At 37.7% G+C, this 26,275-nt stretch overlaps 1 protein-coding gene across 2 annotated transcripts in view; it reads left to right on the top strand.

Annotated features, from left to right (window-relative positions):
• The first annotated feature begins 3,883 nt into the window (after positions 1 to 3,883).
• The window catches only part of Hook1 (hook microtubule tethering protein 1), a 46,436-nt gene continuing 24,044 nt past the window's right edge, over positions 3,884 to 26,275 (top strand). For both annotated transcript variants that reach the window (XM_076934639.1, XM_034502190.1), the window contains exons 1-7: positions 3,884 to 4,297; positions 16,019 to 16,104; positions 18,980 to 19,052; positions 21,000 to 21,050; positions 21,908 to 22,040; positions 23,410 to 23,477; positions 24,429 to 24,491. In XM_076934639.1, coding sequence (XP_076790754.1) covers positions 4,235 to 4,297; positions 16,019 to 16,104; positions 18,980 to 19,052; positions 21,000 to 21,050; positions 21,908 to 22,040; positions 23,410 to 23,477; positions 24,429 to 24,491 — 537 coding nt within the window. In that variant the 5' untranslated portion in view covers positions 3,884 to 4,234. The remainder of the gene's footprint in view (positions 4,298 to 16,018; positions 16,105 to 18,979; positions 19,053 to 20,999; positions 21,051 to 21,907; positions 22,041 to 23,409; positions 23,478 to 24,428; positions 24,492 to 26,275) is intronic.

Below are 26,275 nucleotides of genomic sequence, written 5' to 3'. Positions count from 1 at the left end.
CCTTGATGCTAATCTTTTCCCAACTATGGTAGTTTTAAGTCCCTTGCTCTGAAGGTGTTCATCCTTCAGTGGCTGAGCTACCTTTACCAGTACTTTGAGTTTGCTCTTTGCTTGAAATTTGCATGGAAATCTTAGAACTCTCTTTGGGCAGTCGAACAAACTGGAGACAATATCAATGGCAAGCAATGAACTAACATGTGTGAAAAGGAAGCTGTATAGGCGATATATCTCTGAAATTATTATCTACAAACGTCTCAGACCAAAATTCCCACTGTCCTTTACTGATCCCCAGAAAATATTGATTTCACAGCAGAAAACAGTTCCCACCAGTGTGAATAAATGGGTATAATCCTTCCTCTCTAGAGTGAAGGAACGAACCCACATTCTTGATTCTCCCTTTCCAGCCACTAAGTCAGTATTCAACCCTAACTAAAAATATCCTTGGCAGAGAAGTTTGTCCCTGTCTTCCCAGACTGTTACCACTTAATATACACATGAATTCGGTTCGAGACTGTCCCATTGTGTGTAGACAAAGCTCAAGGATGGATTGAACAAATGTGATAAGCTGGGATGTTTATCAAATGCAGAACATGAATTTGTGCTTTATCACAACTACGCTAGCTTATGAGAGCTGTTTTGTCTTGTGCACACCCATCCTCTTCTACTGTCCCCTGTCTCTGATTCACTTTGATCCTGCAGCCTCAATAGATTAACTCTTCTAGGCATACTATCCTTTTCTGCCAAAGGCTTGGGTACATATTCCAATTTAAGCTACCAACCAGAGGACTTCCCTAAAATTTGAATCTTGAACATGATGACTCCCAGAAAGGGTGAGCAACCATTTTACTAATCTCATTCCACCTGAAGTGTCCAAAAACAATTCCTCATTCTGTTTGCTACTAAGATTCAAGGAACTGCCCTCCCTGCTCATGGATTTTTCATCTTTTCCACTGAACTGATGAATGTCCCATTTCATTCCAACAACACTAAAAATATGACCCCAACTCACCATCAGAAATTCCAGAATAATGCAGAAACATAGTGGCATTGTCCTGGTCACAGCCACTAAAATTGAGATAACGAGATTAACTAACTTGCTGAAAAGCACACAAGCAATAAAAAAAAAGGAGTCAAGTCTCCATCACACAAAAGTTTAGGTGGAGTTTAAAACAGTTCTCTTTGTGGATAGATATGTAGGTGAATGTGTATGTTCTTCACAGTTGAGTGCCTACCATAGTTAGAAAGAATTTTTTAATAATTTTGAACTTTACCTACTTTCTCTGAGAATAAGTTCATGGGACAAAACTTATATCAAGTAAAAGGATGTTAAAACTCACCCACTATTCTAGCATCTGGACATGCCAAAGCATCACTGTTAACATTCTGATCTCCTTTTTCTTAGACTTTTCTCTTTCCACTCCCACCTTTTCGCACCTCATCCCCTCTCTCTCCTTCTCCCTCTCCCTCTCCTCCTCTCTCTCTCTCTCCTTCTCTCTCTCTCCCTTCTCTCTCTCTCTCTCTCTCTCTCTCTCTCTCTCACACATACAGATATATGCATAAGCAATACAGGAACAAATAGGGATTTTTGAACTTGATGAGGCCCTTGTTTTATGTTCAGATTAAATTATCATATTCTTCTTTGAATAATTATAGTTCAAACTGTATTAACAGAAAGAAATATGTTAATCACTCCTCTTGTAAATATTTTATCAATGCCAGTTTAGAATGTTGATAAGTTTCACTGTAATCTCATTATATTCTTAGACTCAATTCTAAAATTGAAACTGTAGCTTTGAAAATTTCATAATCTTTTGAAATGTTATATTGTTTTCAGCAAGATTATGCCAATCTATAATTTTATAATCATCGTTTAAAATTAAATTTACTCAACTGTACAAACTTACACATTAACTTAAAAAATTAATGCCAAGTTTATAGTTCAAAATAATAGCTCATGCTACATTGTTTCTTTTATTATTCTATCATTATGAATTACAAGCTAACTACAGAAAGATAAAAACACATAGAACATTATAATTTCACATATAAATATAATAGCTAAATATATACATATTAAAATATATACATAATTGTATATGTATAAATAATTATAGCTGATTCTTTTATGTCTAAAATTATATTCAATATAAGTTAGTTATAATAAATTATTCATTGATAACTTTTCTCTATTAACTATCTCCATTGTTATTTTTAATTAGATACAACTCTTCTATAATCTTGATTATTAGACTAGTAATTAACTATTACTTGTCATTGATCAATGTTGGACATATAATTGATCAATCAATACTTGTAATTGATTTGCAATATGTCACTTCAGTCTGTGACTGAATTTGTGATGATTTCACAAATGGAATTAGGGAACTATTCCAAAATGGAATCATTGTTTAGATGATATGGCTGTTTTAAGGTTGCTTGGAGTTGGAGAGATGGCTCAAAGTAAAGGGTACTTGCTATTCTTGCAGAGGACCAGAGTTCTGTTCCTAGCCTCTACAGTAGGCTACACAAAACTGCCTGTAACTCCAGCTTCAAGAGTTTTGATGCCCTCTTCTGGCCTTCATGGGAACCTGCACATATGTTGCAGACATACAGGAATAAAAATAAAAATACATCTTTAAACTTTTCCAATAAATGTACCAAAATATGCTTGAATTTTTTGCTTTAGATTTATATTCATTTCACGCCAGTCATTTGCTGTTTTTCAGTGATGTGTTTTTCTAACTTTTCAAATTGGCAGTAATTGAAATTTTAGTAGGTCACTTACCTGTGGTTCTTAGTGATATATGGCATCATGTGTTTTAAAGTATGTATGGTTATAGTAATTCACATTGCAAAGTTTGCAATTTACAATTTATATTTCAGCTAGAGTGATTTTTAGCAATGTAGAGGCTGAAGTCTCTGCCATAAGATAACACTGAAACCAACACTGGATACAGGGGTTGGGAGAGACTCACAATACCGACTCTTCAACTCTTAAGGCCTGTAGTTTGCATGAAGTTATGTTACTATTTATAGTGTCCAGAATATTAAGCAACTCAAGACACTTTACCAAAATTCTAAGATACCGTAAAAGGAGTCAGCAAATGCCTTCACTGTATTTTTAAAAATGAAACTTATGTATAATAGGTGTATAATTTATCATCCAACAGCTTTGCTCAACGTCTAAATATAAAAATCATAGAGATTTAAGTGAACCAGCTGCTTCTTAATACAGAGTATGAATTGATGGATTAATGAGTAAGTGAAGCAGTGAGAACCAAGAGTTAGAGTAAGAACGGTGTAGTCCCAGTAACGACAAAATCCATCATGTTGGCTTGCCACCTTCCAGATTTTATGCACCATGCCAACAACATCTTCAGTGGACATAGATTATTTCTTTTTTTAACACAGAAAAGGGGGATAGGGTACACAGATGCAGCCTATGCTTTTTGAACACTATTTAATTTTGCTAAAAACGGCCTTTCCCTTTGCCCCATTTAAAATGAAATCAGCCACAACCTGCGATTCTGTCTGTGACGGTTTCTTTGACTTAGGCAGCATGGAGGCCTGTTTTTTTTCTTAGGAAACATGTTTCTTAGTCATGTGTTTCCTCTTCCTCTGGGGGTTTCAATTTATGAGCACTCTTGTGGGGAAGGAGAAGATACTGGAAGCTGAGCGTAAGTCTATACAGGTGCTAACCAGGAGAGAGGCAGGGCTAGCCTCCGAGCCTTCCACTACCTCTACCCTTTGGACACTCCAGCTCGCGCAGGCGCGCTCTCCTTCCCCTAGCCCCTCCCTCCTTGCACCTGCCAGGTCACAAACCTCCGCCCACCCACACCCTCTTCTCCTGGCGGTCCAGGCTTGCCCCTCCTTGATTGGCCAAGAGTCCCTGGAGCGCGTCCAATCAGCAACCCTCCTGAGCGACCTATTCCCGCTCCTCCCGCCCTGCGGGCCTCGCTAGCGCCCAGCTTCTTTGTGACTGGTGCTCGCCGAGGTCACTCAGCGTGCGGTGTGCGATCGGCGGGCGGGGCTGGCTCAGGTGCCGCGGCGCGGGACGGACGTGGTGGGCGAGGGGCGGTCGTGCCGCGACGTCTGCCGCGTGAGGCTTCGCGCGTGAGCGGCGCGGGCGCCGGGCCTGACCGCCGAGCTCCAGTGGCGAGCGCGGAGGTCGTTGACGCGGGCCCGGTTGGAGGCGCGTCCGTCTCTGTGAGCGCGGCGTCGAGGTTCTCGGACCATGGAGGACCCGCAGCCGCTGCCACAGCCCGAGCTGCCGCTGTGTGACAGCCTCATCATCTGGGTGAGTGTGGTTCCATGCTTGCCGGCGAGGCCACCCGCGGGGCGAGCGGAGCACGGAACCTCTGGCTGCCACGTACACCTACTACTCCTCAGCCTTTCCTGTCCGGAGACTCTGAGAGTTCCGCCTCGCACAGGTGGCCAGTAGGTGCTGGCAGCCTCGGTTCCCAGATTGCTGTCCCTTTGGGCCCACACAGCACCCATGATGGCATAGACACAGCTTAAGAGAGATGGCCAAGCTGCCTTTTACGTGGTAGCTCTTTTTCATTTTTTCTCCTCCCCTTCCCTTAGTTACCTTTCCTTTTTTAAAGTAAAAAGAATTGCCATTTTTGTTTGTTTGTTTACGCTTGATCCATGTGCAGGGTTTATTAGTGTAGATTGGCTCTGTCCTCAGATTTTTTTTCCAGTGTTCCGGTAAGCAAAACGGTTTCTAACCTGTTGAAATTGCCTAGATATGACAGAAACTGGCATCCAGGTGTGATTCCTAACCTTTTATTGTGCTAGGATAATATTTGACAACCTACAAATGGGTGTTGGTATCTCTGATCGCTCAGCCCAGATGTATAATTGTTTGGAGAGTAGTCTGTCTGATTGGAATGTAAGTAGCCTGGATCAGGAGGATTACCTCCTCTAAGAGAGTCCCTAGCTATCTTCTAATTCGAGCAAATCCAGAGGACAAATAGGAAAGATCTCTGTTTGAGATTTGTAGTCACTTTTGCACTTTAGACTTTAATAAGATGTTTTAAGTAGAATGCCAGTAGCTAGGATTTCAGGGTTAAAGCATTTAACGCATTGTGGATTTGCATGCTTATTTAAATTACTATTTAGCTTTAGATATTCTATTTAAGATTGTCAGGAAAGAAGGCAGTATTACTTTTAATGGTCTGCTTTGTTTAAAAACAAATGTCTAATCATAGGGTGTGTTCATGTCTCCAATTTTGTGCTCTGATCATCTGACTGAAATGGTAAACTGGGTTCTTTATGATGTCAATGACTTCCCTATGAGGTCACATGAAGTACAAGATTTTTTAAAACTGTACTGCAGTATTTCCAAGTGCTATGACCATATCTTTTCTTAAAGCAGTATTTTGACTTCCTACTTTGTGCTAGGTTCTTGGGAATCAGTTTAAGTAGCAGAGTTGTGCACCATTACAATGGAAGGCAAAGTTCCCCAAGAACTGGAAAGAAAGAAAGAAAGAAAGAAAGAAAGAAAGAAAGAAAGAAAGAGGAAAAGGAACCAGATAAGGATTCATAGGCAACAGAGGGTGGTTGGCTAGCTCTTGCTAATTGGCTCCTGCAGTGCTTGCCCGGGCTGCTGTACACTGGAGAAAATGGAATGGCTGAAAACCAGTTACTGCTTCTAATCATGCTGCAGATGCACTTTTCTCCCCGACACTGTCCAGCTTGGTGATGGGGAATGACCTGGCAGTTCTAATTCTTTTTAGGAAGCTTCCCTGACACTCAGCTTGGCTCTTCTTGGAACTGAATCTCTACTTTCAGGCACAAGTAGCCTCTTCATCTTTGGGTTTTCCTTTAAACTCGGTTCCTTCTAACTCTTCTAGAGTATTGTTCTGTCATTTATTTTCTTTCTGCTGCTGCTTCTGTCTAACCCTGACCCCCAGCTAAACAAGGGATCTCTGCATGTGCTCTGACGACGTATGGAGCTGTATCCTCAACCTCTGTTTTACTTAAGTTAACACATAGTCTAAGATTCACAGGAATCTTAGCCTTGAATTCAATATGGCTGACAGGCCTTAAACATGTGAGACTTCTTACATGTCCCAAACAGCTGGGATTACAGTCTTGTGACAACAGGCACTGCTATTTACAGCATCTTTCAATTAGCCATTTCCGTCATATGTTCACACCTAACATTTTACAATTTTAAAACTAAGGCACCACTCTAGCTGTTCCATGCTGTGGTATTTTCCCTTTCCCAGTGAAGTTGCAACCCTTTATACTTTTCATTTTCTTTCACTGCTCAACCCATTACATTTGAATTTCTTTACTTTTTTTAAAAAATTAAATTATTTTATATATTAACACTCCAAATGCTGCCCCTCTTCTTGGTTCCTCCTCCCAGAGTTCTTCACCCCCTTTGCTTTTGAGAGGGTGCTCCTCCTCACCCCTCACCTCCCCCCAACCCCAGCAACCCTCACCTCACCCACTCTCGAGAATCCCCCTTCCCTTGGGTATCAAGTGTCTAAAGGATTAGACATATCCTCTCCCACTGAGGCCAGACAAGGCAGTCCTCTGCTACATAAGTGCTGGGGGCCATGGACCGTCCTATGTATGCTCTTTGGTTGGTGGCTTAGTCTCTGGGAGCTCCATAGGGGGACCTGAGTAGTTGACACTGTTGGTCTTCCTATGGGGTTGCCATGCATTTCAGCTCCTGCAATCCTTCTCCTAACTCTTCCATAGGCGTTCCCAACCTCAGTTAATGGTTGGGTGTAACCATCTGCATCTGTTTCAGTCAGCTGTTGTAGAGAGGCTCTTCAGATGACAGCCATGCTAAGCTCCTGTCTGCAAGCACAACATGGCATCAGTAATAGTGTCAGGGTTTGGTGCCTGCTCATGGGATGAATCTCAAGATGCATGGGTCACTGGGTGGCCTTTTCTTCAGTCTCTGCTCTACTTTTGTCCCTGTATTTCCTTTAGAGAGGGTCAAAACTTTTGAAGATGGTTGCATGGCTCCATCCAGCCGCTTGGGGCCCTGTCTATCATCTGGAGGTGGTCTCTTCTATTTCCATCTCCCTGCTGTTGAGTATTTCAGCTGAGGTCATCCACATTGAGTCCTGGGAGCCTCTCATGTTCATGTCTCTGGGACTTTCTAGAGGTTCCCCTCCCCCTCTGCCTGTAGTTGCATATTTCCGTTCATTCTCCTGGCCCTCTGGGCTTCTCTCCTGTCTCCCCCAATACCTGATCCTACCTCCTTTTCCCCTTCCTCTTCCCCTCCCACTCAGATCCCTCCCTCCCTCTGCCTCCTGTGATTATTTTGTTCCCCCTTCTAAGCGGGATTGAAGCATCCTCATTTGGGCCTTCCTTTTTCTTACACTTCCTATGGTCTTTGAGTTGTATCATGGGTATACTGTACTTTTCAGCTAATAATTCACTTATCAATGAGTACTACCATGCATGTCCTTTTTGGTCTGGGTTATCTAGCTCAGGATGATATTTTCTGGTTCCATCTACTTGCCTTCAAAATTCATAATGTCCTCATTTTTAATAGCTGTATAGTATTCCATTTTGTAAATGAACAACATTTTCTGTATCCATTCTTCAGTTGTGGGACATCTGCATTGTTTCCAGCTTCTAGCTGTTACAAATAAGGCTGCTATGAACATAATGGAGCCTGTGTTCTTGTGGTATGGTAGTGCATCTTCTAGGTGTATGCCCAGGATTGGTACAGCTGGGTCTTCAGGTAGAACTATTTCCAGTTTTCTGAGGAACCACCAGATTGATTTCTGGAGTGGTTGTACCAGTTTGCAGTCTCACCAGCAATGGAGGAGTGTTCCTCTTTTTCTACATCTTTTCCAGTGTGCTGTCACTTGAGCTTTTGATCTTAGCTACTCGGATTGGTGTAAGATGGAATCTCAGGGTCCTTTTGCACTTCCTGATGACTAAGGATGTTGAACATTTCTTTAAGTGTTTCTCAGCCACTCAAGATTCCTCTGTTGAGAATTTTCTATTTAGTTCTGTACCCCAATTTTTAATTGTGTTATTTGACGTTTTGGAGTCTAATTTCTTGAGTTCTTTATATATTTTATACATTTGTTCTCTATCAGATATAGGATTAGTGAAGATATTTGCCAAATCTATAGGTTGCAGTTTTGTCCTATTGACAGTGTCCTTTGCCTTACAGAAGCTTTTTGGTTTCATGAGGTCCCATTTGTCAATTGTTGATCTTAGGCCTGAGGCATTGGTGATCTTTTCAGGAAGCTTTCCGCTGTGCCAATGCATTTGAGGCTATTTTCCACTTTCTCTTCTATTAGATTTAGAGTATCTGGTTTTATGTTGAGGTCCTTGATCCACTTGGACTTGAGCTTTGTACAAGGTGATACATGTGAGTCAATTTACATTCTTCTACATGCAGATTTCCAGTTCGACCAGCACCATTTATTGAAGATGCTTTCTTTTTTTTCACTGTATGGTTTTGACTTCTTTGTCAAAGATCAAGTGTTCATAGGTATATGGGTTTATTTCTGGGTCTTCAATTCTATTCCATTGTCTGTCTCTCTACCAATACCATCTGGTTTTTACCACTATTACTCACTAGTACAGCTTGAGGTCAGGAATGGTGATTCCCCCAGAAGTTCTTTTACTGTTGAGAATTGTTTTGTTTTAGATATCCTGGTTTTTTTTTTTCCCCATATGAAGTTGAAAATTGCTCTTCCCATGTCTTTGAAGAATTGTGTTGGAATTTTGATGGGGATTGCAATGAATCTGTAGATTGCCTTTGGTAGGATGGCCATTTTTACTATGTTAATTCTGCCAATCCAGGAGCATGGGGTATTTCTCCATTTTCTGAGATCTTCTTTGATTTCTTTCTTCAGTGACTTGAAGTTCTTGCCATATAGATCTTTCACGTGCTTGGTTAGAGTTATATCAAGATATTTTATATTATTTGTGGCTATTGTGAAGGGTGTTGTTTCCTTAATTTCTTTCTTAGCCTGTTTATCCTTTGAGTAGAGGGAAGCTACTAATTTGAGTTAATTTTAATCCAGCTACTTACTGCTGAAGTTGTTTGTCATCTGTAGGAGTTCTCTGGTAGAATTTTTGGGGTCACTTATGTATACTATCATATCATCTGCAAGTAGTGATACCTTGACTTCTTTCTTTCTAATTTGTATCCCCTTAATCTCCTTTTGTTGGTTACTTGCTGTGGCTAGAACTTTGAGTACTATATTGAATAGATAGGGAGAGAGTGGGCAGCCTTGTCTTGTCCCTGATTTTAGTGGGATTGCTTCAAGTTTCTCTCATTTTAATTTGATGTCAGCTGTTGGTTTGCTGTATAACGATTGCTTTTTTATCATGTTTTGGTATTTTCCATAAATTCCTGATCTCCAATTCTTTTAAAATGAAGGGGTGTTGTATGTTGTCAAAGGCTTTTTCAGCATCTAATAAGATGATGATATGATTTGTTTCTTTGAGTTTGTTTATTTGGTGAGCATGTTGATAGATTTTCATATATTGAACATCCTTACGTCTCTGGGATGAAGCCTACTTGATCATGGTGAATTATGATTTTGATGTGTTCTTGGGTTTGGTTTTCGAGAATTTTATTGAGTATTTTTGCACCGATACTCATAAGGGAAATTGGTCTGAAGTTCTCTTACTTTGTTGGGTCTTTGTGTGGTTTAGGTACCAGAGTAACAGTGGCTTTATAAGATAAATAAGGTAGTGTTTCTTCTGTTTCTATTTTGTGGAATAGTTTGAGGATTATTATTATTATCTCTTCTTTGAAGTCTGGTAGAATTCTGCACTAAAACCACCTGGCCCTATGCTAATTTGGATACTATCTTTATGCCCTTTAGTTTAGATAAGGGTTTATCTATTTTGTTGATTTTCTCAGAGAACTAGCTCTTGATTTTGTTGATTCTTTGTATTATTCTTTTTGTTTCTAACTGCTTGATTCTATCCCTGAGTTTGACTTGTTTCCTGCCATTTACTACTTAGGTGTGTTTGTTTCTTGTTCTTTTCCTTTTTTCTTTTTCTTTTTTTTTTCTTTTGCTAAAGTTTTCATATGTGCTGTTAAGTTACTAGTATAGGATCTCTCCAATTTCTTTTTGAGGGCACTTAGTGCTATAAACTTTTCTCTTAACACTGCTTTCCTTGTATCCCATAAGTTTGGGCATTCTGTGCCTTCATTTTCATTGTATTCTAGAAAGTCTTTAATTTTTTTTATTTCTTCCCTGACCAAATTATCATTGAGCAAAGAGCTGTTCAGTTTCTATGAGTATGTGAACTTTCAGTTTTTGTTGTTATAGAAGTCCAGCCTTAGTTCATGGTAATTTGATAGAATTCATAGGATTATTTCAATCTTCTTGTATCTGTTGAGGCTTGTTTTACGTCTGATTATATAATAAATTTTGGAGAAGGTTCCATGAGAGGTGCTGAGAAGAAAGTATATTTCTTTTTTTGTTTTGTTTTGTGGTCAAATGTTTTGTAGGTATCTGTTAAATCCATTTGGTTCATAACTTGTTAGTTTCCCTGTGTCTCTGTTTAGTTTTTGTTTCAATGACCTGTCCATTGTTGAGAATGTGGTGTTACTGTGTGAGGTGCAATTTGTGCTTTGAGCTTTAGTACAGTTTCTTTTATGAATGTGGGTGCCCTTGTATTCAGGGCATATAAGTTCAGAATTGAGACTGCATCTTGGTGGATTTTTTCCTTTAATGAATTTGAAGTGATTACTTTTTTTTGATTACTTTTGGTTGAAAGTCTATTTTATTAGATATTAGGATGGCGAATTCAGCTTGTTTCTTGGGACTGTTTGATTGGAAAACTTTTTCCCAGGTCTTTACTCTGAGGTAGTTTCTGTTTATGTTTCTGAGGTGTGTTTTTTGCATGCAGCAAAATGATGGATCCTGTTTGTGTATCCAGTCTGTTAACTTGTGTCTTTTTATTGGGGAATGGAGTCCATTGATGTTTAGGGATATTAAAGACCAATGATTGTTAGTACTTGTTATTTTTGTTGTTGGAGGTAGCAGTGTGTGTGTGTGTGTGTGTGTGTGAGAGAGAGAGAGATTCACTTCTTTTTGGTTTGTTGTGAAATGATTAATTTCTTGTATTTTCTTGGGTGTAGTTACTCTCCTTGTGTTGGGCTTTTGGTTCTAGTATCCTGTGTAGGAATGGATTAGTAGAAAGATAATAATCAAATTTGGTTTTGTCATGGTTTCTTCATCTATGGTGATTGAGTGTTTTGCTGGCTATAATAACCTGGGTTGGCATCTGTGGTCTCTTAGGGTTTTTATGACATCTGTCCAAAATCTTCTGGTTTTCAACATTTCTGTTGAGAAGTCTCGTGTAATTCTGATAGCTCTGCCTGTATATACTTGGCCTTTTCCCCTTACCCCTTTTAATATTCTTCCCTTGTTCTATACATTTAGTGTTTTTATTATTACATGGTGGGAGGATTTTCTTTTGTGGCCTAATCTATTTGGTGTTCTGTAGGCATATTGTACATTTATGGCCATCTCTTTCTTTAGGTTAGGGAGGTTATCTTCTATGATTTTGTTGAAGATGTTTTCTGGCCATTTGAACTTGGAATCTTCATCCTTTCTATTCCTATTATTCCTAGGTTTTGTCTTATCATTGTGTCCCAACTTTCCTGCATGTTTTGGATTAGGAACTTTTTACCTTTTATATTTTTTTGACTGATGTGTTGATATCTTTTATGGTATCTTCTACATCTAAAATTTTCACTTCCATCTCTTGGATTCTGTTGGTAGTGCTTCTATCTGTAGTTCCTGATTCCTTTTATAGGTTTTCCATCTCCAGGGTTGCCTCCATTCATGATTTCTTTGTTGTTTCTATTTCCAGCTTTAGGTCTTGGACTGTTTGGTTTTTTTTTTTTTTCAATTCTTTCACCTGTTTGATTGTATTTTCTGGTATTTCTTGAAAGGATTTGTTTCTTTTTTAAGGGTTTCTATATGCTTGCCTGAGTTTTCCTGTATTTTTTTTTTTAAGGGAGTTATGTATATCCTCCTTAAAGGCCTCTATCATCTTCATGCTATGGGATTTTAGGTCAGAATCTTGCTCTTTGGGTGTGTTAGGGTATCCAGGGCTTGCTGTGGTAGGAGAATTGGGTTCTGATGGTGCCAAATTATATTGGCTTCTATTGCTTATGTTCATGTGCTTGTCTTTTGCCATCTGGTTGTCTCTGGTGTTAACTGGCTTGGGTGTCACTGACTGGAACATGCCTCCTTGGAGGCAGGTTGAGCTATGACCGGGGTTAGACCAGTCCTTCTGGGAGGCAGACAGTGCTGTCTCTGGTTAGGGCAGGCCTCCTGTGTCCCTGGTTAGAGGAGGCCTCCTGTGTCCCTGTGTACTTGTGTCTCTGGTCAGGGCAGACCTCCTGAAAGACAGGTAGGCTGTGGTGTCCCATAGGTGGAACAGGCTAGCCGATTGGTCAATGGTTCAGGATGAGGTGCAGACTAGAAGAGGGATGGTGCTTGAGCAGAGTGGGATAAATTCCACTTGTTCTGGGCTCTATGGGGCTCTCAGCTTGCGGGGGAATTGTAATGAGTGTCTCACCTGTGTTCCTAGTTATGGCAGACCTCCTGGGAGACAGTTTGTGGGGTCTCGGGCAGGGAGTTGGCAAGCTCACAGATCTGAGGGAGTTGGCAAGCTCACAGATCTGACACAGTTTCACTTGGAGATACAGACCAAAAGGATGATGATGCTCAGGCAGAGCAGGCTAAATTTCTTTTCACTTTGACAAATCTAGTGAGTGTAACATGTAACAAAATCCATCCTTTTATGACTTGAAATTTTTCTCCATCTTGTTTTCCAGGAACTTTATTCATACTTTTTTTCTTTGCCAGACATACCATAATTGATCTTTCTAGATGTGCTTGAAGGCCACACACCTCTATGCCCATCATGTTGCATTGATTTCATGTTCTGTGAAGAACTTGTGCTTTTAAACACACATTTATAGTGGAGACTTTGTATCTTCTCTTCCCTCTACCTAAAAATACTCTTTAGCTCATCCATTGTAGAGATTTGGGGCAGCTTGAGGGAGCTTCTTCTCCATGGGAGGTTCGGGAATTGAACTCAAGGCAAGTTTGGTAGCAAGTGCTTTTTTCCTGCTGAGCCATCTCACTGACTCCTCTCACGATTGTTGTGCCCATATTCTGAAGTTGATCTTTTAAAGCTACTAATCATACCTATTTTATAAAATGTTGATGATAAAACTTTAAGTTACACATACAGAGTTAGCATGTCTATAGAAAATGCTGGCAAATGGTAGCCACAATGTTTTCCTTTTAAAGGTGCCCTCTGTACTGAAGTTTCTCTTTCTTTTTCCCTACCCAGTTGCAAAATTCTTGTTTCAAATCTCCTATAATCTATGCTGTCATGTGTCTCCATGCTGCTCACATCCATGCTGCTCATATTTTATAAACAGGATGGTTGCTTATAAGCCATATATTATCTTCCTTATACTGTCACATAAGCTATTCTGTATCTCTATTGGGTGTCTCGTTTCCTTACTGTAACTCCTTACTGATTCTTTATTTCTCTTCCAAGATGTATCAAAACCACTGAATTTAATGTTGCTGGAGATTTGAACATGTATTTTTCTGGTTCGGGAAAACTTAGCTTGTCCAGATTGTGCTAGTAGCTCCTGAGCACATAATCACATAGCAGACACCTGATAATAACTAATTATGTTCCCTCCTTTTCTTAATTCTCCCAACCACCTTCTGTGGTAGAAACTTTTCCAGTTGTTTTTGATTACATAAATAGTTTTGCGAAGGATAAAATATAGTCCATGCTGTTTGTCACAGTCCTGTAGCATCCTAACTCCTGCCTGTCTCTTCAGTTGCTTTGGCTGACAGTCTTTTTTCATCCTCCTTAGTACTGACAATCCAATGATACTAAAATGTATGCTCTTAGAAATATTATCTTTTCTCTTGTATCTGTGTGATTAAAAATACTTGTATATCCTGATGCTTCTTTCCTTTGGCCCTTGACTTCAAAGTTTTGCTATTTAATCCTTAAGACCGCCCATCCAGGAATGTTCTACAAGAAGGTTTTCCTAAATTTTAATTGTAATTACATTTATTGACTGTTTTCTTCTTTCAACAATATTTTATGTATGCTGTTACTGTGAACTGATTATGTTGTCTCAACATGACATGCCATTTTCTACTTCTCTTTTTTTAAAAAAATTTTTATTGTTTTTTTAAATTTACATTTCAAATGTTATCCTCCTTCCTGGTTTCCCCTCTTTAAATCCCCTATCCCACCCCTTCCCTCTGGTTCTGTGGGGGTGCTCCTTCACCCACCTACTCACTCCTGCCTCACCACCCCAGCATTCCCTGACACTGGAGCATCAAGCCATCACAGGACCAAGGGCCTCTCCTCCCATTGATGCCAGATAAGGCCATCCTCTGCTATATATGCAGCTGGAGCCATGGGTCCCTCCATGTATACTTTTCCGTTGGTGGTTTAGTCCCTGGGAGCTCTAGGGGGTCTGGTTGGTTGATATTGTTGCTCTTCCTATAGGGTTGCAAACCCCTTCAGCTCCTTCAGTCCTTGCCCTAACTCCTCCATTGGGGACCCTTTGCTCAGTCCAATTGTTGACAGCAAGTATCCACATTTGTATTGATAAGACTCTGGCAGAGCCTCTCAGGAGACAGCTGTATCAGGCTCCTGTCAGCATGCACTTCTTGGCATCAGCAGTAGTGACTGGGTTTGGTGACTGTATATAGGATGGATCCCCAGATGGGGCAGTCTTTGGATGGCCTTTCCTTCAGTCTCTGCTCCACTCTTTGTCCTTGTATTTTCTTTAGACAGGCAATTCTGGGTTAAAATTTTTGAGGAGGGTGTGTGACTCCATCCCTCAACCAGGGGATACCAGGAAAGCAAGAGGCTCCCAGGACCCAACTGGGATGGTATTAGCTGAAATACCCAACAAAGGGGAGAGAGAACCTGTAGAGACCATATTGAGAGGTCAGGCATGCCCCAGCTTTCTTAATTTTTAATGATAGCTACTTTGAGGGAGAATCTGGTGCATTTCCCTTGTAATCCCATCAAATCTCAAAATGTACAGAATCATAGTGAGTTATGCTAGAAGAAAATGCTATGATTTTAATAATTAAACGGTAAACTTGAGGAAAGTAAGTGAATAGTGAAGGGGATGAATGTTTAGGAAAAGAAATTCATAATACATTTGTTTGGGTAGAGATTAGATTTTTATTAATTTATATGACCCATTTTAGGTTTTGCTATGCTTTATAAATTTTTTGCTGCTTTGAAAAGGATGTCACTATTCTACATCTCTCTTACATATGAAAAATTTTAAAATTACATTAATTTTCTTCTTTGTTGATTATGTTTGCATAATTATTTGCACATGTCATATGGCTGGAGCATAGATGTCAGAGAACAACATGCAGGAGTTGGTTCTCTCCTTCTGTGAGGGTTCTAGAGATTGAACGCAGGTCACCACATTTAGCAGCAAGAACTTTTGCCAAATGAGCCATCTTGTCAGCCTCCTGAACACATTTATAATCAAGATTTGAAATGTTAGCGATAGCTGAAGCCATCCTAGATTGAAGCAGCTCAACTGTCTATGCCCTGTGACAAGTTGTTGGCTAGTTCCTGTTTCCTGTGGAGCTCATTCATAAGGGATACATGGTTTTAGATCTAGCACTTCTAGCTTTGATTTTCTGATCCAGTAACTTCAATGAAATTTTAAATTATATATGTTCAGTTATCTCAAAGTTCTTTCTCTTGTGTTCTCCTTACAGTAGATATGTCTGAGTTTTCATTATTTAGAAATGCTGAATAATTTCATACATTAGCATCACGGTGTTTTACTATATTAGGCTTGATTTTATGTAATAATGTGTTTATTTCTATACAACATTTACACAACCTTAGAAAAATAGTTTTGCATCTGTATTTAAACAAAATAAATTACTTTTAATTGCTTTTTATTCATTCTGTATTGTAAGAATAATATGACAATAAGGTGATTTGTTTTATGTCATTTTAGCTGCAGACATTCAAGACTGCCTCACCCTGTCAGGATGTCAAACAGCTGACTAATGGAGTGACCATGGCACAAGTTCTTCATCAAATGTGAGTAGTGACCAAAGTACTCCTCATGACAATGTAAATCCAGTAACAGCTAGAACATTTATATAAAGATGATTGAAATTTCATTTTATCCAGTGGACATAGTCAAGAATACGGCATCAAGGCATCCTTTCACCTAGGGAACAAGAACATTTTACCACCTGTTTATAAAGATGCATTTAAACCAAACAATTGATAAAGATTCATTTATCTTTCTAGAGGAAAAGACTAAATGAATGATATACTCGTCTGCATTTCTTACTGCTGTGGGTTATCCTTTGAGGACTCTTTATATGGACATTCTTAGAGGTTTTACTAGTTAAGTTTCTGGTTTTGAGTATGTTAGTGTGTACTAAACATTATTTAAAAATTATGAGTTCAGAATTGGCCATTTGTGCTATTGAGGGTACAGTTTATATTGTAGACTACAATCCAAATCCCTGGACTATGGTTGGCAAATATTAAGAAACAATAGGTTTAAGAATTTTCAATATAATTATTTAAAATGAGAACAATTCTATTTTGACTTCATTGTTCTCCAGTCAGAGATTATTGTAGTGACTTCTTCCCATCATCTAGAAGATGAAACTGAGTTAAAAAACTATGTAGATGGAGCTGCAAAAACCCCTATGTTGTTCCTAGAAAAACAGCTTAAAACTATTTCAGTATCTTGATGATTTTGCATTTTCACAATTATTTAATTTGAATATACAGATTTTCAAGTTAACTCAAAACATGTTAACATTTTTTCAGTCATTGAAAAATACTCTTCCCAACTTTCTTAAAATATTTTTTAATGTTTTATTTATATCTTGTTTTAAAACTACATGACCAAAGCCATGCAGTCTCAACATGGTATTTCTTGATTTGAGGATGCCATGATTGCTTGATGATGGAATGTGTATCTTGCTGCTTTCATTGTGATACTTTTTGGTTGGTATGGATATAAGGCATCCATCTATCTGTTCACTTGTTTATCAGTGCTATCTTCATATGCACCCTCAAAACTGGGCCTGTTCTTTTCCTTTTTTTAAAAAACACAGTTTCATTTACTGTGTAGTCCAGGCTGCCCTCAAACTTAGAGCTGTCCTCCTGCTTTATCTTCTAGACTGCTAGGATTATAGACATGAAATACCTACTTTGCCAAAGACATTTCTGTTTGAATTGATAAGCTTTAATGGCTTTATGCTGTAGGGTCTTTCCTTAGTGTGTCCTGTTTGATCCCCTAGATTAGCCAGCATTGTTTTTGATTAGCCCCAAGTGCATTTTGTCTAAATGATATCTGGTATCTTCGTCAACAGCTTCCCCCCCTCTCCATGATCACATTTTTACTCTCGATCTCTGTCTCTGATTTTCTCACTCTCCTTCTGTGTGTGTGTGTGTGTGTGTGTGTGTGTGTGTGCCTTCCAATAGCTTTTATTTTGATGGGAAAATAAAAAATAGGTTAGCTATAATAAGAAAGGCTTCTTCATTAAACAAATGACCGATGATTCAAAATATGTCCAAGCCTGTCTGCTGTCTCCAGCAACACTCACTGACTTATTCCATTTTCCTGCTTTAATGTACTATTTGGTGTTTTAGCCTCCTTGTCATTTCAGGAACCTTTATTTTGTTATTTTGTTTTTTATCCCTTTTTCAGAAGTCTATATTTGGGGCAGTAAGACTTCCAAGAATACAGTTTTTTTTTTTTATTTGGGTCAAAGTATTGGAATCCTAATAAAAAAGATGAATTCATTATATTTCTTTGTTTCAAAGCAATGTATTTGGTAACATAATAAATTTTATCAGTGATTCATATCAAATAATATTAAATTAATAAATTGTGAAGATAAATTCTGCTTTTTAAAGAAAAGGCAACATTTAGACAATTTTTGCTTATCTGAGGCAGGTAGACATCTACATAATAAGATCTAAAACAGTTGTCTAAGCTATGAGATTAGTCATGGGAATATACTTAGTAATGGTTACTGTAGTTACTTGTCTTTAGTTTAGATATGCAATATGCATCTCTTTTAAACATACATGTAAACAGTTCAATTGTGGGAAAAAAAAAAAAAAAAAACCATCCTGGGGAAAAATAAACCCCTAGCTGTTAGTTTTCTAGGGCTGCTGTAAGAGTGCTGCAGGCTGTGTAGCTTAACACACACAACACAGCTTTATTTTCTTAAAGTTCTTGTAGTTAGAAGACTAAGTCAGGGTGTCAGGTGGGCTGCCCTCATTCCAAAGCTTCAGGGAGAGGATCCTCCTTTTCTTTTTCAGGTTCTGGTGGTTTGGGGCATTTCTAGAGCCACTGTTCCTCTGTTTGGCTTTCCTGTGTTTACACTTCTGTCTGTTCCATTTTAAAGGCATTAATCTTAATGAACCCATTCTAAGTCAATATGATATCTTCCTACATTGATTGCTTCTGTGAAGAATACATTTATTTTCTAAATAAGGTCACAATTTTAGGAACAGACTTGCTGGGCAGTGGTGGCGCACACCTTTAATCCCAGCACTTGGGAGGCAAAAGCAGGTGAAGTAATACCTCACACAGACTTAGTTCTTAATATATACTAGAGTGCTGGCTTTAGAGTACTTAGAGTCCTGGATTTCTTTGTACTTCTTTGGGGTTGGTACTTTAGATCTTCTACTAGCAGGAAGCTTAGTTTTAAGCATTTAGAGCTTGTTAAATTGCAAGAGTTAATGACTTAAATAATTTAAATTGAAAGGAAATTCCAAACTAAATATATTTCAGAGTAGAAAAAATTAATAATTCATTTAAATCATTGGTAATATCACTAAGGATAGTGAGATTAAAGTCTTAACTCTTAAACTGTAAATAAATAATTAAAATGTTATAAATACCTGTTAAAGTTTAACCTTTATACTTTTGTTTTAGTGACGTAGCTTGGTTCAGTGAATCTTGGTTAAGCCGAATTAAAGATGATGTTGGAGACAACTGGAGAATAAAGGTATGCAGAAGTGGATGGGGGTTGGGAGGGCCACATGGTGGAAGAATAGTGGCACTGAGCTCAACTCAGTGTTTTTTTAAAAGTGAATTCGTGAGTGCATTGTTCCATTTGAGTTAACAAGTGTGGTGCTTTATGCCAACTAGAGTTACTTTAGAGAACAGAACCTTGATTGAAGAGGAAATGCCTCCTTCAGTCAGATTGGCTGGTAGGCATGTCTGGTTGTCATTTTTTTTTTTTTTTTTGGATTGTTGATTGATGTGAGAGGGCCAGCAGTGGCACCCTTGGGCAAGTGGTCCTGGGAGAATTCAGAAAGTAGGCTGAATGCATGTTATGACCTGAATGCAAGTCATCTAAGCAGATATCCTCCAAGGTTTTGCCTCTGCTGCTGCTTGAGTTCCTTCCCTGACCCCTCTCAGTGCTTGATTGTGATCAGGACTTGTCAGCCAAATAATCGCTTTCCTCCCCTACTTGTTTTGGCTGTTGCATTATCACAGCAACAAGGAAGTAACTAGGATACCTGAGTTTGTGCAACCCTGAGATTCCACCTCACACCAGTCAGAATGGCTAAGATCAAAAACTCAGGTGATAGCAGATGACAGCCAGTATTCTGAGTTTTCTCTTCAGTTCATGGAAATGATGTTTTACTATTCTTTAAGTAAAAATACCCTTTCTGATGCTGAAATTTTGTTGTTTATATTTTTACTTCAATTAACATCTAGCTTATTTTTCAGGTTTATAGTATAACAATCATTTATTTCATGATTTTTGACTGACTTTCTTTTTTCTGTTTACATTTTTTCTGTTACATCTGCTCTTTATCTTGCTTCTTGAAGAGGCTTGGATAATAAAAGTTGGACCTGTTTTTTTTTTTTTTCTCCTAATATTAAAACTACCTCACTCATCTCATACATTACAAAATATTTTATTATTGTGCATGTGCTGTGTATGGAAGTGTGCACATGCTACATTGTGTGCATGGAGGTCAGAGAACAAATTTGTGAAGCATGATCTCCCTTCCCATTTTAGGGCTTGGGGGATAAACATATATAAGCTTGTGGTCTTCCAGCAAATACTTCATCTGCTGCACTCTTTCCAGCCCACACCCTACATAAACATTTTGATATACTGTGCTTTTATTTTCATTTAACCCAAAATATGTGTTTATTTTACTTGTGAATGTGTTTTTGACTTGTGAACAAATTAGAAGTAACTAATTCAAAATTCAAATTCTTTTTTATTTATGGAATTCTGAATTAATTCCAATTTTGAAAGTAAGTAAAAACATCGCACATCAAAATTAGCCAGACCCAAAGTCTATTCAATTTAACGAACATATGTATATTAGTAATGGCATTTAAATTTTCTATTTTAATAACCTATATATTTATTCACTTATCTACTATCAGAAACAAGAAACCTTGACAGAATTAGAACTAAAAAGCAATTAGCTTTATATCTTTTTTCATAACTTATGTTACTTACCTGCATTTGGTGATGTTTTTATTTATGTTTTAAAAATAAAACCCATTTTTGTCCTAAGAACATTCGTGCCTTTATGTTTACATTGATTTATTTTCATATTTATATTACATCTTGTCAAGTGTAACTTAAAGCAATATGCATCCTCATTCATTCTCTAGATATATGTTATGCCCAATTTATTGATAGTACAGTGTGTATTTTATGAATGTTCTATTTATTTTTCCCATTTCTGTGTGTGGGGAATCCTTAAGTCTACCAATGATTCTGATGTTTCTTCTCAGTTCTGTTCATTTTTCATTTGAATTTCTATTATTAGGTTTACTATACATTTTTCTATTTTCTTGTTGAGGAATTTAATAATGTTTTATTATTTTTCTTGAAAAGGTGATTATTTTTTACCTTTATGTATGTCTTTCAGTATTAACATGAAACATGTATTTATTTCCTCCTTCTGTTCTACTTTAGGCTAGTAACCTAAAGAAGGTCCTCCATGGAATTACAAGTTACTATCATGAGGTACAGGAAACAATGCCAGTAGTTTGACTGCTTGTTTTTAGCATCATATTGGAATGAAATTTATAATTATAAGAATTATGTTGCCACTTATAGAGCACATAGAACTTGTGAAAATGAGGAAGTCTAAGATTAAATACATTGACTTAACAAAGGAAAAGATAAGATTGCTTTCATTTTGAAACTAAATTGATTACTTTTATAAATAGAATTTATTGCATAATTGGTGGCCTTCGAACTGATTTTGTTAGTAAAGATTTTTTTATATATATTTCAACATTACAGAAATAAACTTGAAAGTTTCTTGGAAGTTTTAATACTATGAGAGTTTTCAGTGTTTTACATACCCAGTATCCTTAGAAACTTAATCAGTTTCAAGAAAATTGAGAAAAGGCCAGAAAAAGTCAGAGCCATTACATTTGTTATTTATTTGTGAAAGTGCAGTTTATATTGTGAATCTAAGTAATACATATTATGACAAACTTTATTCAGATAGTCTGACTTCCCTTCATGTTGGAAAGTAATTTTGCCTATGTTAGACTTCTGGGCTAACATAATCCTATTTACTGTTTCCTAGGCAAGCATTTCTATTACAGTAAAATAGCCTAGGTCCCCCTTAACAAATCCTTGTTTTTCTGAAATGAGGTCAATAAACATTGAACACAATCAACCAGGATTGTGAGAAGGGACCAGAATATCACTGACTTGGCTTTAGTCAGTATTAATGACTCATGATTTCTTAATTTTTTGAGTTATTTCATGAAGTTATTTTGAATTAATTTTTCTTTAAAAAACAGTGTAAATTCTTTGTAGCCTACATAAATGAGTACTCTAATTTATTTATTTTTTGAATTCTTCAGTTTTTGGGGCAGCAGATTTCTGAAGAACTTATCCCTGATTTAAATCAAATAACTGAGTGTTCAGATCCTGTGGAGCTTGGGAGGTTGCTTCAGCTAATTCTCGGATGTGCAGTCAACTGTGAAAAGAAGCAAGGTAATAAGTGAGTTCTAGTCACTTGAGGTTTGTACTTTCTAGAAATAATCTATATTTCTATTTCTCAGTGCTGGCATTTATAGGAGGATGCTAACTTCCTGCTACAGTATGGCTGAAACCACCCTGCTGTACAAACTAGATCTAAGTTCTAGACCTCCCTGTCATTAGCAATGAATGCTGCAGCTCTTGATTGTCCTGTATTCTGGTGGTCAGTGGATACATTAAGCATATTTAGTTGAAATAAGTTAGTATCTGGTTTTGGGGAATTAAATATTCAGTTATTAAAATATAATAGAAACTTTTCTTCAAATTATATGCTGATCTGTTTAGAAAAATAGCTGTCCACTGTTTTCTTTTGAGAAATGGACAGTGGTATTAATGGAATCTGTGCATTACGCTAGTATACATAAGCATGGCAATCTATGTGCTTCTGAGCACGAAATGTCATAAAGATAAACTAAGTAGACTTGAGTCTCCTTCCTAATGGTAGCTTGAATCAGCTGGGGTAGGAAGAGCTTTGACCCTGCTTCTGTGTGCTTTATACAAATTTGGCCTTATTTATGAAAATTGGCTTGATTATTAATAATGTCATTCTCAAAGGGGAAGATTATTTTTGTGTTGATTTCATCAGACTTGAAGCATTTCATCATCTAGGTCATTAAAGGAAACCATTGTGTTTTTGGTACATTTTTCAGCTAATTCTCTTTCTCATTCTTAGCATTTAGGGGTAATATGCATACCATAGCCCTTTAGATTTTTAGCATCACAAAAGAAAGGAAGGTTTAAAGAACTTAATAGGAGTCTCTAAAACAATCAGTAAAACTCAAAGTATTAGGTAAATTTGAGGGTTTGGGGCAGTGGCTGTGGGAAGATCATACAGATGAAGTGGACTTATATCTGCAGGTATTTGAGACATTCTTTGGTTAAGGTCCTCATTTCCTGTCTGAGTGAATCACCCATATGTATTGTATATGTTTGTGGAAAGATTTAAAATCTTGTGAGAATTCGTGGATACCAACCAGATGTTGCAGAAGGCTGCATATGTACCTTTGAAAGCCCACCTGGAATACAAATGGTATAACAAAGGTTTCTAGGTCTAAAATTGAATACTTACTATTTAATAGTTTTAATATTACTTGCAGTATTATATTTTTTTCTTTTATCAAAAAACTAAAGGGTTTCTTTTTTGCCCCCAAATTTAAATTACTAAGGTAAGTATTTTCATCTTGCTGTTAATATACATATTAGTAAATTAGTATATGTGCATGAAAAATAATTTATAGGTATTTTATTTTCATAATTTCATTATTGAGTTAAGAAATTGTATAGAACAGATTTTTATTACACATTTAATATTTTAAAATTATAGAACATATTAAAAATATAATGACCCTGGAAGAATCTGTTCAGCATGTGGTCATGACTGCAATTCAGGAGGTAAGTGATACCATGTTCATGTGAGTATAAAGACTCAGAACCAAATTATATAAAAATTCTTGTAAATATTTGAGCAAGTAAAAATAAGTTAAAACTCTTCAAGTCCAGTTTAGAACTCCTAATTCTAAAAGCCAGTTGATATTTAATATTTCAAAGTACTTTTATTTTATTTTGGAGCTCAGCACCAAACTCAGGGTATAGTGATTGCATGTTCTACCATGGAACTAAATTCCTAGACCCTGAAAGTACTTTTCAGTACCTTCCACTAATAAGAACAGAGTTATCTACTCTACTGCATGTGGAACTTTCCATTTCTTCTCTTCTTCCTGCCAGCTAGAACGGTGTTCCTGACACCCTCATATATCTGGATCAGGTACAGTTAGAACTTTAGACATGTGAAAACTTAGATTTTGGAGACAAATAAACTGAAATTAAGACTATGATTATATCAGACATAAGGGAAGGGATACTAAATTCTTGAGGTGCAGTATTGGCTGTTAATACCAGTTAGAAAACTTGGGTGAAAAGTGGTAATATATGATATTTAATTTTGAATCATATTTATGAGGGGCATGACGGTACACCCTGTAGTCCTTACAGGAAGATCACAAGCTTGAGACCAGCTTAGTCTACCTCATGAGAATCCTGACTAGAAAAAGAAAAAGAGAAAAGAAATGAAACAATCCTTCATTTAAAAGTGGTTTGTGTTAATAGTAATATGTTCTCAAAAGCTTGTAATTTATTCTTTTGTAAATTATTCTTAATCTTATCATAATGTGCTTGAAGATTCTTATTTGGTTCTACCTCTAATAAAATTTTTACTTGATTAATTTTCTGAGGATCATTAAATTAAGGCAAGAGAAAGCTAAATATAAATCAATTTATTTCATGTAAATAGGTTTTCTAAACATTGCACTATTGTATTTAACTTAGCGATTTTCATTTTCCTAGTTGATGAGTAAAGAAATAGTGATCTCTCCTGCAAGTGACACGGTGGGAGAATTAGAGCAGCAGGTAAGACTTCATTACGTGAGGACATAGTTGACAATGTTGGCATGATTCCTCTACCAGTTACTTCACAATACTTAATTGTGTATGGTATTACTTTCTGCGGAGCTGAATCTGATTTGCTACAAGATCACACTTGGAGATTAGTATGTATTTTGTGATGAATGTAAGTAGTGATAGTGTTTTACTGTTTCCTATTATCATACTCAAGAGACAGTGTCACAAAATATTCTACCTGGCCCTTAGTGTGGCCCATTATAATATTCTAATGGCCCATACCATTAAGCAGTAGATAATTTTAAAAAAAATCTGTAAAAGTTTTATTATGGTTTCAATATTCACACATACACACACATACATACACACATACACACACACTCACACATTTCCATCCTTTTGTCTGAGATTGAAGAAAGAGCTCAAAGACTCAAGATCCTATGAAAGCTCTTTTTACTAGGGAAAACGACTCTTCTCTCTGTGTTTAACCTAATGTAGGTAGTCCAGAGAAAGAATAAAAGGAGAGGCTGAATACATTTTTCGGTATTTCTTTTAGATATCCATCTTTCTCTCCCCCATGAGTAATATTAGGTATCTTTTCCTACCATTTATTTATTTACTTTACAGCTGGATTGCTGAGCCCCTCTTCTACTGGTCCCCCCTAACATAGGCCCTCCCTCAGATTCCCTCTCTTATTCCTCTGAGAGGGTGGAGGCTCACCCTGGGTATCTTCTCACCCTGGCACATCAAATATCTATAGGGCTAGGGACATCCTCTCCCACTGAGGCCAGGCAAGCAGCCCAGTTAGGGGAATGAGTACCACAGACAGGCAACAGGTTTAGTGACAGCCCCTGCTCCAGTTATTCGGTGACCTACATCATGATTGAGCTGCACATCTGCCACATATGTGTGGGATTCTAGGTTCAGCCTGTGTATGCTCTTTGGTTGGTGGTTCAGTCTATGAGAGCCCTCAAGGGTACAGGTTAGTTGACTCTGTTGGTCTTCCTGTGAAGTTCCTGTTCCCGCCGGGGCCCTCAGTTCTTCCCTGAAATCTACTCTAATACTCCCCAAGTTCCATCCAATGTTTGGCTGTAGGTCTCTGCATCTGTTTCAGTTACCTACTGCGTGGAGCCTCTTAGAGGGCAGTTATGTTAGGCTCCTGTCTGCAAGCATAACAAGAGTATCATTAATAGTGTCAGGAATTGGTGCTTGCCCATGACATGGGTCTCAAGTTGGACCAGTTATTAGTTGGCTGATTCCTCAGTCTCTGCTTTTTCTTGGCCCCTGCATTTCTTGTAAACAGAACAGATTTTGGGTAGAAAGTTTTGTGGGCAAATTGGTGTCTTTATCCTTCCACTGGGCGTTCTGCCTGGCTACAGGAGGTGGCTACTTCAGGTTCCACATCCCCACTGCTAAAATTCTCAGCAAAAGTCACCCCTATAGACTGGGAGCCTTTCCATCCCAGGTCTCTGGCATGTTCTATAGATGCCCTGCCACCCCCAGCCACTGACTGTCATTTTTATTCTTCTGGGCCTCTAGACCTCTTTCCAGTTTCTCCCCACACCTGATCCAGAGCCCCCTAGTCATCTAAAGAGTATTTCAATTTTTTTGATAGAAATTTTGTTTAAATATAAGCATACTGTTTTTAAAACATATTTTCTGTAATGACATTAAAAATATAATCTTAATAACCTTTAAAATATGTCCTCAAAATTTTCATAAAACTCTACTTGTGAGACCTTTAACTATTAAATGTCACACCAAGGCAATACATGAAAGCTCATTAATTAAAG

This window comes from Arvicanthis niloticus, chromosome 5 (genome assembly GCF_011762505.2).
Source record: "Arvicanthis niloticus isolate mArvNil1 chromosome 5, mArvNil1.pat.X, whole genome shotgun sequence".
Lineage (NCBI taxonomy): Eukaryota > Metazoa > Chordata > Mammalia > Rodentia > Muridae > Arvicanthis > Arvicanthis niloticus.
Note: the sequence above shows the minus strand (reverse complement) of the source record. Positions and strands in the feature narration are given on the sequence as shown.